The sequence below is a fragment of the Sinocyclocheilus rhinocerous genome, unplaced genomic scaffold, assembly GCF_001515625.1.
Source record: "Sinocyclocheilus rhinocerous isolate Xijiao unplaced genomic scaffold, SAMN03320098_v1.1 scaffold82, whole genome shotgun sequence".
In the NCBI taxonomy this organism is placed as follows: Eukaryota; Metazoa; Chordata; class Actinopteri; order Cypriniformes; family Cyprinidae; genus Sinocyclocheilus; species Sinocyclocheilus rhinocerous.
This window is the reverse complement of record NW_015644168.1, coordinates 922,836-937,416: the sequence shown is the minus strand read 5'-3', so window position 1 is coordinate 937,416 and position 14,581 is coordinate 922,836. Positions and strand designations below refer to the sequence as shown.

The following is a 14,581-nucleotide window of genomic DNA, read 5'->3' as shown; positions in this document are numbered from 1 at the left end:
TATTTTGTCTTGATTATGCCGTGCAAAACCTTGTAAATGTTACACAAATCAACAAAGAAATCACTTGACTTTATGCTTCGTTTATTGTAGACAAAAAAATGCAGAGAGAGAAAAATCAAATCATAGGACTCAGGAAGCCCTTGCTCAAAGAAACTATATTTCCTTGTATATGAATGATCAATATAATAAATGATTTAACGGCATATAGCAAAAATATACAGAGTATAGTGTAAAAATAAAAATGTGCCAAAATATTTACTTGTATATCATAATGTATTTAATTTTATATTCGGCAACTGAACATGTTAAACTCTTTATAACGTAGATATATATGGGATAAGAGATGGTACAACATGTGCATAAATATACTGTACATATACTTACTCATGCAGTACATACACGCATATATAGAAATATATATATATATATATATATATCTTATATTTTGTAATTATTTACAATATACATATTTCATATAGGCTATAGCTAGTCACACAGAATATATATATATATATATATATATATATATATATATATCTTATATTTTGTAATTATTTACAATATACATATTTCATATAGGCTATAGCTAGTCACACAGCACAAGCACACCTGCATGTACTTGAAACTATCACTGTGCTGAAGAGTTCACATTCATCACTTTTTTAAATGAAGTAACATACGTTACAGTTTTGATGGTTTTCAGCCAATCGTCAACCTAACCACAGGCTCTACTCTTCATGAAATATTTTATGGTTACACTTGAATTAATTACAAAATAGATGATAAAACATATATAGTACACGTCATATACAGTATGTGAAATGTTACCTGAGAGAGAGAGAGAGAAAGGGAGAGAGCAGAGCCCCAGCGAAGAGAGATTGCCAGGCAAGAAAAGAGACGGAGTTACAGTCTTCTTCTTTTATCACTTCTTGACCATGTGACTAAAACCCAAATGTGAGACATTCAAACTGACCAATCAGCATAGCACAGTTTCACCCACTGTACTAAAGGTGTGACAGTTAGCATGCCCCCGATGTCACATGTTGGCCTACAGGCCTTGATCACAATCAGCACTTCTGTGCCTTTAAGAATTCCAAATATCCCTTTTGTTAGAGAAGTTTGAGACAGGAAAGCAGAAGTCTCTCAGGTATTGGAGAATTTCCATTCTTTGAAAAAAAGAAAGGAAGTAGCAAGGATATGGTTCTGAACATCATAATTTTTGGGAAGTGTACATATGTTAATACTGATTAAAATGAACACTACTGACATGCAGAGACCAATTGTTCATTGGTAAACCATGAACGGGTGTTTAAAACATGCTACTTTTCACTTCAACAGTTTGCGTAGATGCTTTCGTCGGGGAGATTCTGTTTGAATGTGTATACAGGGTTAATGGCGCTGGTCTTCTCATCTTCAGGTGGCTTTGACTTAAGCTGCTGGCTTTTCACTGCACTTGCAGACATATTGGCATAAATGTTCTGATCTTGGCTTGTTTCCTGAAATGCATTGATAAATGAGCTGTGAACTTACTCTTCTCTTACTTCTCTCACAACAGGCACAATACAATCAGAAATGAAAAGTTTTTTTTTTTTTTTTATCAAGTAATTTGAATCGTGTGTGTGTATATATACACACATACACACACACACACACACACACACACACACACTTCATGAAAAACATATGGCAGAAAACATACTTACACTTCTGATTGGTTCTTTATTCCTGCATATACCAAAACAAGAAAACATTATCTCAAATATACATAAATGTATAAAATATTTAATAAAAAAAAAATCTAGCAAGATCCTACCTTCTGTAAATCATAAGAATAAGAAGTGCAAATATAAGCAATAATAAAACTGCCAAAAGTGAGAGGAAAGCAGTGAAGGATGTGCCTGCAAAAACAAAGAAGCAGCATTAAAAATTGTTACTGTAAAAAAACCAAAACAAAAAAAATATCTGACCTGGAAACTATTAACAATTATCACACCATCTTAAATCATATGTTCTTTGCAAAAATAATTAGCTGTTGCCTCTAGCTTGTATAACTTGAACCCCTTTAGGCAGGTGTTCATAAATTTCACTGTACAGAAACGGCCTTGGTCAAAGTTACCAAAGACTTGCTGATGGCATCTGATTATGGCTTAATTTCTGTCGTCCTCCTTCTCTATCTCAGTGTCGTTGTTGATCATAGTCTTTTACTTGTCTTGATAGTGCTTTTTCGGCACAGCCTTAAACTGGTTTAAATCTTATTTTACTGACCATTGCGGTTCATTTGGGTGGTTACAAATCTGAGATCAGTCTGGTACTCGCTGGTGTTGCCCAGGCCCCAGTATTGGGTCCTTTACTCTTCAATATATCACCACCTGGGCATCTTTTACCTCCATTATCATTTTGACATTGATCTATATACACTCAAAATCTTGTTAAAAGCTTGATGTTTGCTTCTTTTCTGATTGTGTTTCTGAAATAAAGACTTGGATGACTAACAATTTTCTCTGTTTGAACAGTAGCAAAACTGAAGTAATGCTACTAATTTCCCCCACCAACTGTACAAAGCTGCTTTATAAAGCAAATAGATACAGTAGCTTCTTTTTATGGAAGCCCGTTTCCGCCACAGTTGAGAAAAAATATAATTCTGTAAGTCATAATAATGAGAAACTTTCTCGTAATAATGACTTCCCAACAAAAACATTTACGTTGTGTCAACGTCGCTGCCTCGTTCCATTTTTACTGTGGCAACGTTGCGGCCTACGTGCTCCCGACATTGTAGCAACGTTGAATTGTAAGACGCGAAAGGGCTGTAGCAACGTTGTTACGCGACATTCAGCAACTGCGAGACGACGTTCCGACCACATTTGTTTTTATGCCAGATTATAAATATTACCTTTTCTGCGTATTTTTTTTTGTGGTGAATCTCTTAATAATCACACACAAGATAAATATGTAATACTTTTTCAAATACTGTTAATCATTAATTCTTTTTAACCTAAAACCTGCTATGAAACTTTAAAGAGGAAAAATGCCATACAAGTTCATATAATCCAATCATTATTACGAGAAAGTTTCTCATTATTACGAGAAAGTTTCTCAATATAACGAGATACTAAGTCATAATTTTGAGAAAGTTTCTCATTATTATGATTTACAGAATTATATTTTTTCTCAACTGTGGCGGAAACGGGCTTCCATAGCTTTTAAAGGCATTATAAAATAAAGCTTATTATAATTTTTATTATTATTAAATGATCCACAGTTTAGCCACATAGACTGCTTTTGAGCTCACTGTGTAAAAAGTTTTGAAAAAGTGACTTAAATATTGAGAAATGGGTCCTAGCGAATGCATAAAAAAAACAACAACTGTAAAAGAATAATAAATTCCAATTTGGTGTGAACGAGAAACTAATTGTTCTGAGATCTAAACTTATTGAAAAAGAGTTCTGATTCAAGGCTTGGGCCAAAGTGAAGTGTAACAATAAATGGTGAAACAGTCTCAAGCACAGGCTGACCTGGGACAGTGATCTGTAGGTTTGTGGAGTTCATTGCACCATATGGATTCTGCGCCTCACAAATGTATTCCCCAGTGTTATCTTGGGCCACAGTGAATGAAAGCACATGTGAGATGTTCAGTTCTTCCTCTACACCTGCTCTCTTCAGGAACCACCTGTGGACCGCAGGAGGGTTGGCATTACTTTGACAGGTGAGGGTCACATTATTACCAAGCCAGACCACGCCTGTGAGAGAGATCCATGTTTTCTTAGGAGGATCTGTGGGCCAAAAAGGAAAGAGAGTGTGTATTTAAAAAAATAAAAATAAAAAATTCTGCAAACTGTGTTGGGTTAAAATCTCACACTCCACACTGAGGATGACGGTCTTGTGGCTGAGCAGGGGCTTGTCCTGTCTGTGTAGAGGATGAATGGAAACACAATTCACTTTCAGCTCATGATGATGAAACGACGGGACGAAATTCAAGATGGCTGAAACACTCTGAGTCCCATCAGTGTTCATCTGTGTCCTCTGTGTTACATCATCACCTAATGCAGGAGCCCAGATTACATTTGGAGGGTGACTGGGGCAGGGCGCTGGAGCAGTGCAGGTCAGATTCACCTTCTCACCCTCCCTGAGCACCGGCACAGTTACATTCGGCTCAGCCAAGGAATCTATTTGAGAGGAGAATGTAATGTTATTCATTTATATACTGAACAAAAATATAAACGCAACACTTTTGTTTTTGCCCGCATTTTTCATGAGCTGAACTCAAAGATCTGAGACTTTTTCTATGTACACAAAAGGCCTATTTCTCTCAAACATTGTTCACAAATCTGTCTAAATCTGTGTTAGTGAGCACTTCTCCTTTGCCGAGATAATCCATCCACCTCACAGGTGTGGCATATCAAGATACTGATTAGACAGCATGATTATTGCACAGGTGTGCCTTAGACTGGCCACAATAAAAGGCCACTCTAAAATGTGCAGTTTTATCACACAGCACAATGCCACAGATGTCGCAAGTTTTGAGGGAGCGTGCAATTGGCATGCTGACTGCAGGAATGCCCACCAGAGCTGTTGCCCGTGAATTGAATGTTCATTTCTCTCCCATAAGCCGTCTCCAAAGGCGTTTCAGAATATTTGGCAGTACATCCGACCGGCCTTACAACCGCAGACCACGTGTAACCACACCAGCCCAGGACCTCCACATCCAGCATATTCACCTCCAAGATCGTCTGAGACCAGCCACCCGGACAGCTGCTGCAACAATCGGTTTGCATAACCAAAGAATTTCTGCACAAACTGTCAGAAACCGTCTCAGGAAAGCTCATCTGCATGCTCGTCGTCCTCATCGGGGTCTCGACCTGACTGCAGTTCATCGTCGTAACCGACTTGAGTGGGCAAATGCTCACATTCGATGGCGTCTGGCACTTTGGAGAGGTGTTCTCTTCACGGATGAATCCCGGTTTTCACTGTACAGGGCAGATGGCAGACAGCGTGTATGGCGTCGTGTGGGTGAGCGGTTTGCTGATGTCAACGTTGTGGATCGAGTGGCCCATGGTGGCGGTGGGGTTATGGTATGGGCAGGCGTATGTTATGGACAACGAACACAGGTGCATTTTATTGATGGCATTTTGAATGCACAGAGATACCGTGACGAGATCCTGAGGCCCATTGTTGTGCCATTCATCCACGACCATCACCTCATGTTGCAGCATGATAATGCACGGCCCCATGTTGCAAGGATCTGTACACAATTCCTGGAAGCTGAAAACATCCCAGTTCTTGCATGGCCAGCATACTCACCGGACATGTCACCCATTGAGCATGTTTGGGATGCTCTGGATCGGCGTATACAACAGCGTGTTCCAGTTCCTGCCAATATCCAGCAACTTCGCACAGCCATTGAAGAGGAGTGGACCAACATTCCACAGGCCACAATCAACAACCTGATCAACTCTATGCGAAGGAGATGTGTTGCACTGCGTGAGGCAAATGGTGGTCACACCAGATACTGACTGGTTTTCGGACCCCCCCGGACCCCCCAATACAGTAAAACTGCACATTTTAGAGTGGCCTTTTATTGTGGCCAGCCTAAGGCACACCTGTGCAATAATCATGCTGTCTAATCAGCATCTTGATATGCCACACCTGTGAGGTGGATGGATTATCTCGGCAAAGGAGAAGTGCTCACTAACACAGATTTAGACAGATTTGTGAACAATATTTGAGAGAAATAGGCCTTTTGTGTACATAGAAAAAGTCTTAGATCTTTGAGTTCAGCTCATGAAAAATGGGGGCAAAAACAAAAGTGTTGCGTTTATATTTTTGTTCAGTGTAGAAATCTTATTTCCAAACAGTCTTAACATTCTCTAAACTGTAAGTGCAGTTGTCACAGCTGTTTTATAGTAACTTTATTGCATGTTTGCATTAAAACCTAAATGAAAAGTTTTTAGTTATTGTTTAAGTTGTGCTGGTCAAAATGACATGAAATTTTGAGAAAAAAAAGTCTACATTATGAGACATAAACTTGAAATTGTGAGAAAATATATATATATATATTTATTTTATTTATCCCTTGGTGGGAACAAGCTTCCATACTTTTTAGATACAGATTTCAGCAGTAGGTAAAAATATAGTGGAGAGTGGTAATGGTTGCAACACGTATTGCATTTCAGTTTCTCAGAGGCAGTTTGCATTGGAAAGCCAAAATTTGAATACACTGAGCTACATCAGTCAACTAATCCCCCAAACGGCTGTATCATGTTTACATACTGTATCATAATAAATGTACAATTAACTCTTGAATAGACAAATTCAAATGCTGCAACTGACCCCATAACATGTGATGGTTGCAACAATCATAAAAATTTAATTAAAATCATTCTTAAATATCATGTTTTTTTTGTTTTTTGTTTTTATTTGTTCACAGACAGGGTCTTCAATAAGTTAAACTGGCTGTATAAAAACAAAGAATAGTAAATAAATAAAAAAAGTAACAACCAATTGGTAACAATTTGGTTAATTACATGTATTACTTTACAATACATTTGAACTACAAAATATTAATTTAATCAAAATCAAGACACTAAAATTTAATAATAGCCTTGTAAAGGAATCTGTTCTCTATAGTTAGGTGGAATGCTAGTCCACTACGGAACTCCAGAAAGAAGTGCGACAGGAGACAGATGGTTGTTCAGTGGTTTATATCTTCAGGATGTGTCACTTTACATCATCCAGCATTGTACAGTTAATGTTACAGTAATACAGTTAAATTAACAGAGGTGGCAAGTGTGGTTTAGTGTTCATGCACGCACATTTACCACTCATTGAAAATAGCGGCAGAGAAATGAAACTTAAAGTAAACTGTAACCGCTCTGGCGGACTGCCATCAGTACTCTGTACACGCACAACTACGTCACATGCACGTTGACGAGACTACCCTTACAAAACGAATAAGGAATTTAGTACAAGCCTATTACTTTTAATTTCTGTGAAAGTTTACTAAACTAAGACCAGTTGCATAAGCATAGCCACTATGTTAAGACTGTGTCTTTAAGAACTAGTTTGACTAACTAGCAGTGAACCAATAACCATAGACCATGAAGTCCTTATTGCTCGACTTGAACGGTTGATTTTTGGTACTGGTTTAAGTCCTATCTAACCAACAGGAGCTTTTCAGTTACCCTGGGGGAATTTTCATCATCGTCTGCCTCTCTTACATGTGGGATCCCTCAAGGATCCATTTTGGGAGTCATTTTGTTTTCATCACATGGTTCTGTTTTTAGTAAACACGGTATATTGTTTCATTGTTACGCTGATGATATGCAAATTTATGTACCAGTAAAGAAGGAAGGCAACTTCTTAGGGCCTCTTCTTACATGCTTAAAGGACTTCAAAACATGGTTGGCTATGAATTTTCTGCACCTAAATAAATGTAAAACTGAGACGATTGTTTTTGCACCCTCCAATGCATCTGAATCCACAATTGATTTAGGCCCTTTATCTATTTATGGTAAATCCATGGTAAAAAAAAATGTAGGTGTAATTTTTGATGATGCCTTGAAATTTGGCAAACAGATCAGTTTTTTTTTTTCAATTAAGAACATTGGCAAAGATCAAGCCATTTTTATCCTTTTGTGATTTTGAAAGGGTGATGCATGCTTTTGTGTCTTCCAGCCTGGACTACTGTAATTCCCTGTATGTAGGGATTAGTCAGTACATGCTGTCACGATTAAGTTCTCGGAAATGGGACCATATCACTCCCATTTTGTCATCTTTACATTGGTTGCCGGTCCGTTATAGGATTGATTTTAAAATTTTGATGTTTTTATTTAATTCGTTAAATGGCCTTGCACCATCTTATGTGTTACAACCTTATTCACAATCAAGATCTCTCAGGTCCTCTGAACAAAAACTCCTGATCGTTCCTAGGTCGAGACGTAAACTGCGCTGGACCGTGCTTTTGCAGTGTTGGCCCCGAAGTGCTAGAACAGTTTGCTTTTGCACTTAAGAACTGCCTCCACAGAGGTGTCATTTAAGTCGCTTTTAAAGACTCATCTCTTCTCCCAGGCTTTTTTTTTTTGCAGAATTCTGCTCAGTGACTTGTTGGAACCTCATTGTTTTATTCTTTAAATTTAATATATTTTAATTTTTAATGTTGAATGGTTTGATATCCTGTGCTGTGTAACAGATGTGTGTACATTGTATGTTTATTTATGTTTTAGAATGTACAGCACATTGGTCAACTTATTATTGTTTTTAATTGTACTTTAGAAATAAATTGCCTTAACTTGCCTTAAAAACCTATTTACTTAAAAAAAGGAGAGATACCTAACCATTGAAAGGGGTTTTTTATTAATCCATAAAACTACAATTTTGTAATGTTATGGCAAGCTTTTACACCAATGTTGTGGTAAGGGACAGCATGTTGGGACTGTTGCGACTGTCCCTACGCTGGTAGCCGTGCTGAAACTTGCTATTCTAACTTGACACAATATCTTTGACACACACTAGCTATGCCTAATAGAAGCTCAGAAAACACTGCATGATTAAAATGATATGACTTAAATTTACCATGAAAATGACTTCTTCTCTTTTTCATTGAAATGAAAAATGTCAAGACGTAGTTAATACATTTATTTACAGTTTTTTTACAAACATTTTTGCACTAATATTGGAACCTTCATGTCATTTTTCAAAACTCTAGACAAATAATTTACAACCGATGATCAAAATGCACATTTTTAATTTTTTTCAAATGCTTGGATACAACACACAAACCTAAGATCATTTGTTCATTAAACTAAAATCACCAGTTCAAAATCAACATCAAAGTATTACTATGTAAAAATGCAACTCGCACATTACATCTGAGTGTCTATTCATTTCATTACAATGATCTACTATCAGTTGATACATCTGCTCGAAATTCTAACTGTTGCATAACTCTTGATGCATAGTTTTTTTATATATAGAAAATGAACAATGCATGTTTAGACTATGAAAGTGAAGCTACTGAGGACTGAGTATGTTCAGGTATGATCAATTGTTGGGAGAAAAAAAATCCCCCAAAATTCTATATCATTGTTATCAGTGTTTGTTTTTCCTACAGTCTTTTTAGAGGGTGATGAGAGCTGGATGCTGATGAAAACCATTCATATTTTTGGACGAGGCAGGCTTTAACCTGGCCATGACAAGAAGGAGAGGTTGAGAGCCCAGCGGTTGAGAGGGGCCCAGAACGATGTTCTCTGGGGGGCCCGACCACCCATAATTTTGAGGGGGCCTCATAGCAAAATCAGTGCAATGGGCCCAGAATTCCTAGCGAAACCAATCATGGTTTCAGGCCCATCCAACGTTTATCACCTTGTATTTACCCCCATACTCCCTTTCCTTAACTCGACTGAGGAATTTTTCTCTACATGGAAGTGGAAGGTTTACAATAGGCACCCTCACAAACAAGTCACTCTTCTCCAGGCCATGGATGATGCTCGCAATGACATCACAGGAGACCAATGTCAGGCCTGTTTTTGTTATGCCAGAAGATGTTTAGCTAATGAAAACATTTATTGTGATAAAGATGAGAACCTGTGGCCAAATCCACAAGATAAGGTTGATGAAACATAGAAGTGCAGTGAGGAACACTCCAGTTGACATTTTACTGTACTGTTGTTGTTTTTTTCTTATCTAAATTCTTGAAAAACCTATGTTGTGAGTTGATTATTTTATCAATAATTTTCAGAATTTGTTCAATGATTCCAGTGTCTGCACTTTTCTCTCTAGTCTATTACAATGATGTATAGTTATGTAGAACCATAATGAAACCTGCATCATGCATTTTGTACAACTATATTTAATGATTGTACTAACACTACACATTGAAACTATGGGTATCATGTGTGTGGGTGTTCTAAAGTAACGTGCATATGGTATTTCAAGATAAATGAATTACTTGAACCAATGGTTCTGCAAATGCAAGGCTTCTTTAAAGATATAAATGCAACATGCTACATTTTGAACATTGGACAGCCTGTGTTACAAATAATGACTGTTTTGAGTTTTGTGCCTAGAGTTTTGAAAAATGACATCAAGGTTCTGAAATTGGTGACAAAATGATTGCAAAAAACTTCTTTCAAAATTACATGAATTCTGAACACAATGACCTCCAAAACTCAATGAACCTACAGGCCAATTTGCACGTTAACACAGTCTCTTCATTTAAGCTCAAAACATAATAAAAACTGAATAAGACAGCAATTTACTACATTTCTACAATAATATATTTAAACAATCATTTATTGTTTTGAAAAAGTGAGCTAATATTGAGAAATGGGTCCTAGCGACTATAAAAAATAAACTAACTCGATTGAATTTTTGTAGAACTACTTGTATATCTAGCTAATTGTGCCTCGTCATAACTCTTGACATTTTTCAAAGATTTGAGGCCACTGAAAACACTTGGTTCTGGTAATGTCTTGGTTTATTATCGAAACATTTGCTCTGCCTTACCTGACACATTTATATACACAGCTCTTGTTTCAGTCGTAGTGAAGGTCTTAGTTTCAATGCTGAAGTAGTAACGATCTGAATGCTGGCTGCTGAGGTTCCTCATGACAGAAGTGCAGTTCTTCTTTCGTAGGTCACCCACCACTTCCATCACAGGTTCCATCTGATGGTGAGCGATGGTGAAACGATCTGTACCATAGAGTGACCACAGAGATCCTCGTCTCCATGTTACTACTGGTGAATTGTCAAGAATGCTTTCTTTCTCCTTTGAAATGTTGAATAGGCAGGGAATCAGAAGGCAAGAGCCGCTGGTGCTGTTGAGGGTTTTGGGGAGTGATACTCTCAGGACTGACTGACACCAAGCAGCTGGAATACAAATGTGCTATAATTAGACTTAATAATAACTGAAAAAAATAACACACACACACACACACATATATATATGAATATGTACATGTATGTGTGTGTGTGTGTGTGTGTGTGTGTGTGTGTAAAATGAATATATAAAATTAACTAACTAAGTCAAACTTTGATATGCAAACAAGAAAAAAAATACCAACCTGATAGAATAGAGCTGAATACAAGAAGATCTGTAGCAAACATTCTGAGGTGAGCTGTGTTTTTAGAAATCAAGTTTAAATGTACACGATATAAGCATAATTTATTGTGAAATATACATGATATAAGCATCATTTGTTGTCAGTCTTGACAGTTGTAACAATTTACAATGAAATAATTTCTAATTCAAAACAAATGTAATAGTTTACCTTAAATAGCAACCCAGATAAGAGTGACCTGTTGTTTCAGTTGTGGTGGAGTCACAGTTTCTCACTGGAAACTGCAGTTCAACTTCTGCCCATTACAACCAATACAGCTAATTTTAACATCAACAGAAAATGTAAAGAAGAAGTGAAAGAATTTGAAGTCTATGTTAGATTGAGATTAGATTAGGTCTGAAATGCAAAAAGCAGAAGTGAAGTAAAATGTTATTCTCAATTATTTCAAACAACCTATTAAATAATTGTATACAACTTAAATAGTTTTTCATGAGACTAAACAGCAACCCAGATAAGAGTGACCTGTTGTTTCAGTTGTGGTGGAGTCACAGTTTTTCACTTTTTGGACTTTATCTTGACAGGTACTATGGCAAGAACACAGTTGTCTCCGGACCCGGTGCAGGCACTTGTCTCATGACTCACTGTGGCAGGTAAAGTGGTAACTTCAGTCTTTTCAACTTTTAACATTTCCTTCTCAGGAATCTTGTCTTGTGTGGTTAAGTGTAACATGCTAGGATGTTTCTTTGAGCACAGCTGACATGTGCTTCTTCTGTTACAGTCTTTGCTTAAGTGTCCTTTCACTAAGCATCCAAAGCAAAATCCACTCTTTCTTAAAAAGTCCAATTTGTCTTTATATGGCTTAGCACTGAACTGGTAACATTGCTCCAAGGTATGGCCTTTCTCACAGAATGCACAAGGTTTTGTGAAGGCACTGGTGACTGATGTACTGTTGGTTTTCATCATAGTCAAGTCTTTTTGAGTTTCACCAACCTGTTTGACGTCAGTTACGAAAATGCTGCTTCTTTTTCCTTCTCTTTTCAGCTTGGTTCCTTGAAGAGACTTGTTGGTGTGTTTTTTATCACCTGCCAAAGCATCCAGATCTCCAAAAAGTGGGTTTGATATTACCTTTGGTTGGCGATCAACTAACTCCACCAACTGAATGAACTTGGCTCTTCTAATGTTGTGCTCCTCATACTCGTAAGCATGGGCTCTCCATCTTTCGCGCAACTTGTAGGGCAGCTTTGAGATAATAATCCTCATGTTGGTAGGATTATCCAACTCATCCATATATTCAATGTCCTCCATTACGTTGCGGCAAGTGACTAGGAACAATGAAAATGCACTTAAAGACTTTCCATCCTCTGACTTTATTTCAGGCCATGTGAATGTCTTTTGCATTAAGGCTGTTGCAATTTTCAGTTCATTTCCAAACTTCTCGTGCAAGAGTCTCATTGCTTCTGCGTAACCATGATCATCTGGCATATGCTGACAACTTTTTACAAGGTCTCTAGGCTCACCTCTAGTATACTGCTCCAGGAAGTACAACTTGTCAGCACTACTGTCAGCTCTGGAGTCAACAGCATGTTTGAACGCTTTCATAAAAGACCTGAACTCAAGTGGATCTCCATGAAACAAAGGAACATCACGTTGAGGTAGACAAGACATCTGTTGATTCTTCACGAGCATTGCTGTGATATCTGTCTGACGTTGCATCACTCTTTGAAGTTCTGATGTATCATTATTACGGCCAGATACTTCATTGACTGGTGCTGACCATTCCTTAGCAGCGTTTGTTTTCTTAGGTCTGACACTTACAGGTATACTTGAGTGAATTACTTCAGGATGCGATGACTTTTTGCCGTGACTTGATGATACACTGTATTCATCATATTCATAATTCTCCTGTTTTGGAATGCATACATCAGCTGCTTGGATAGCCCCATTTTGACTTGCATACTGTTGTTGTTCTTCACAATCTTTATACACTTATTTTTGGCATTAGACATTGCAAGAGCCGTTTCTATTTCCAACTTTTCCATTTCAGCCTTTAACTTTGCTTCTTTCATTTCCAATGCCTGCCTTTCCTTCAAAGTGGCTGCTTTAGCCAACAAAGCTGCTCTGTTAGCTTCTTCCTTAAGATGAACTGAGGATACTGTGGATATTGAGGAATTTTTGGAAACAGACGTTGCACCACTTTCTGACTTATTAGAAGTGATCGTCTTGGACGACACCATTGACACACTGTCCATTGGTGAGACTTCATTGTCACAAATTTGAGACATCTTAATGCACTTCTTGGTTTCCTCAATCCACAACTCCACTTTTTCCATGAATTTTTTGCAGCATATTAATTTAGGCTGAATCCAGAAATCCTGATCGGCATCATGCTCTTCATCTTTTAAATACAGCAACACTGATGCATTACTTTCAACAAATTCTTCAAACAGCCGTTTGTAGACTTTAAACTGCTTGTTTTCAACGTTGCAAACATTCTCCATAAGCAGTTCAATCTCGTTTGATTTTGCAGTTAACTGCCTCAAATTGCCTCTTCTGGCGTTTATCTTGTTGTGGTGCTTCTCTTCCAAACCCTTGTCAGTTGCCCTCTTGCGTTCAGACCGCGTAATAGCATCATCGTCGTCATCTTTGTTGTCCGCCATTTGTGAAACTTCAAAGCGTGCAAGTTCACTTACGATCGAAGTTGCTCATTAACACTTCTTGCAAGCAGTAAAATGATTGATCTCCCTTCGTTCATAACTCCATTGAACACAATACTGCGCGACGTTGTTTGACAACAACAAACGAGCCCTTCTGACTTCGCATGCACGGTCTTCCTCTAACGTGCTGTAAAGTGCGCACTTGCAATAACTCCTCTTAGTTTAAAGGGGTCATATGATGTTGCTAAAAAGAACATTATTTGTGTATTTGGTGTAATGAAATGTGTTTATGCGGTTTAAGGTTAAAAAAACCACATTATTTTCCACATACTGTACATTATTGTTTCTCCTCTATTCGTCTGAACTTGTGCATGTGCGTCAATATCTTTTTACGTGAACTACAAAAAATGACGTCACTGAACATGCGCAGTAAGAACAAATATAAACCAAATAAATATATTTAACAGTAAATGACTTATTAACAAGAACAATTATTGTACCAAATTTACATAATAAAAATGTGAAAGTATAAATTCTGAAATATGAAATATGGCTCTTACACAACCAATACAGCTAATTTTAACATCAATAGAAAATGTAAAGAAGAAGTGAAAAAATTTGAAGTCTATGTTAGACTGAGATTAGATTAGGTCTGAAATGCAAAAAGCAGAAGTGAAGTAAAATGTTATTCTCAATTATAACAACAGATGCTTCCACATGTAATCTAACAGGATCATCAGACATAAAACAGCATCAAAACTGTGTAAAGTTGATGTAATGTCGACCAATGAAGAGGTAATAATGACTGTCAAGCTTTGGGGTGTTGATCGACTCAATCTACGTTTTGATTATCGTTCTGAATCCAATTCATAG

At 37.3% G+C, this 14,581-nt stretch overlaps 1 protein-coding gene across 1 annotated transcript; it reads right to left on the bottom strand.

The window, feature by feature from the left end:
- Positions 1–1,270: 1,270 nt before the first annotated feature.
- Positions 1,271–10,648, bottom strand: LOC107758056 (myelin-associated glycoprotein-like). The gene is made up of 6 exons (XM_016575698.1): positions 10,501–10,648; positions 3,855–4,163; positions 3,513–3,770; positions 1,814–1,898; positions 1,704–1,725; positions 1,271–1,496 (listed from the first exon to the last, which is right to left on the bottom strand). Exons 1-6 carry the CDS (start codon positions 10,646–10,648, stop codon positions 1,332–1,334), a joined length of 987 nt encoding a protein of 328 aa, XP_016431184.1. The 3' UTR covers positions 1,271–1,331.
- Between the last annotated feature and the right edge of the window lie 3,933 nt (positions 10,649–14,581).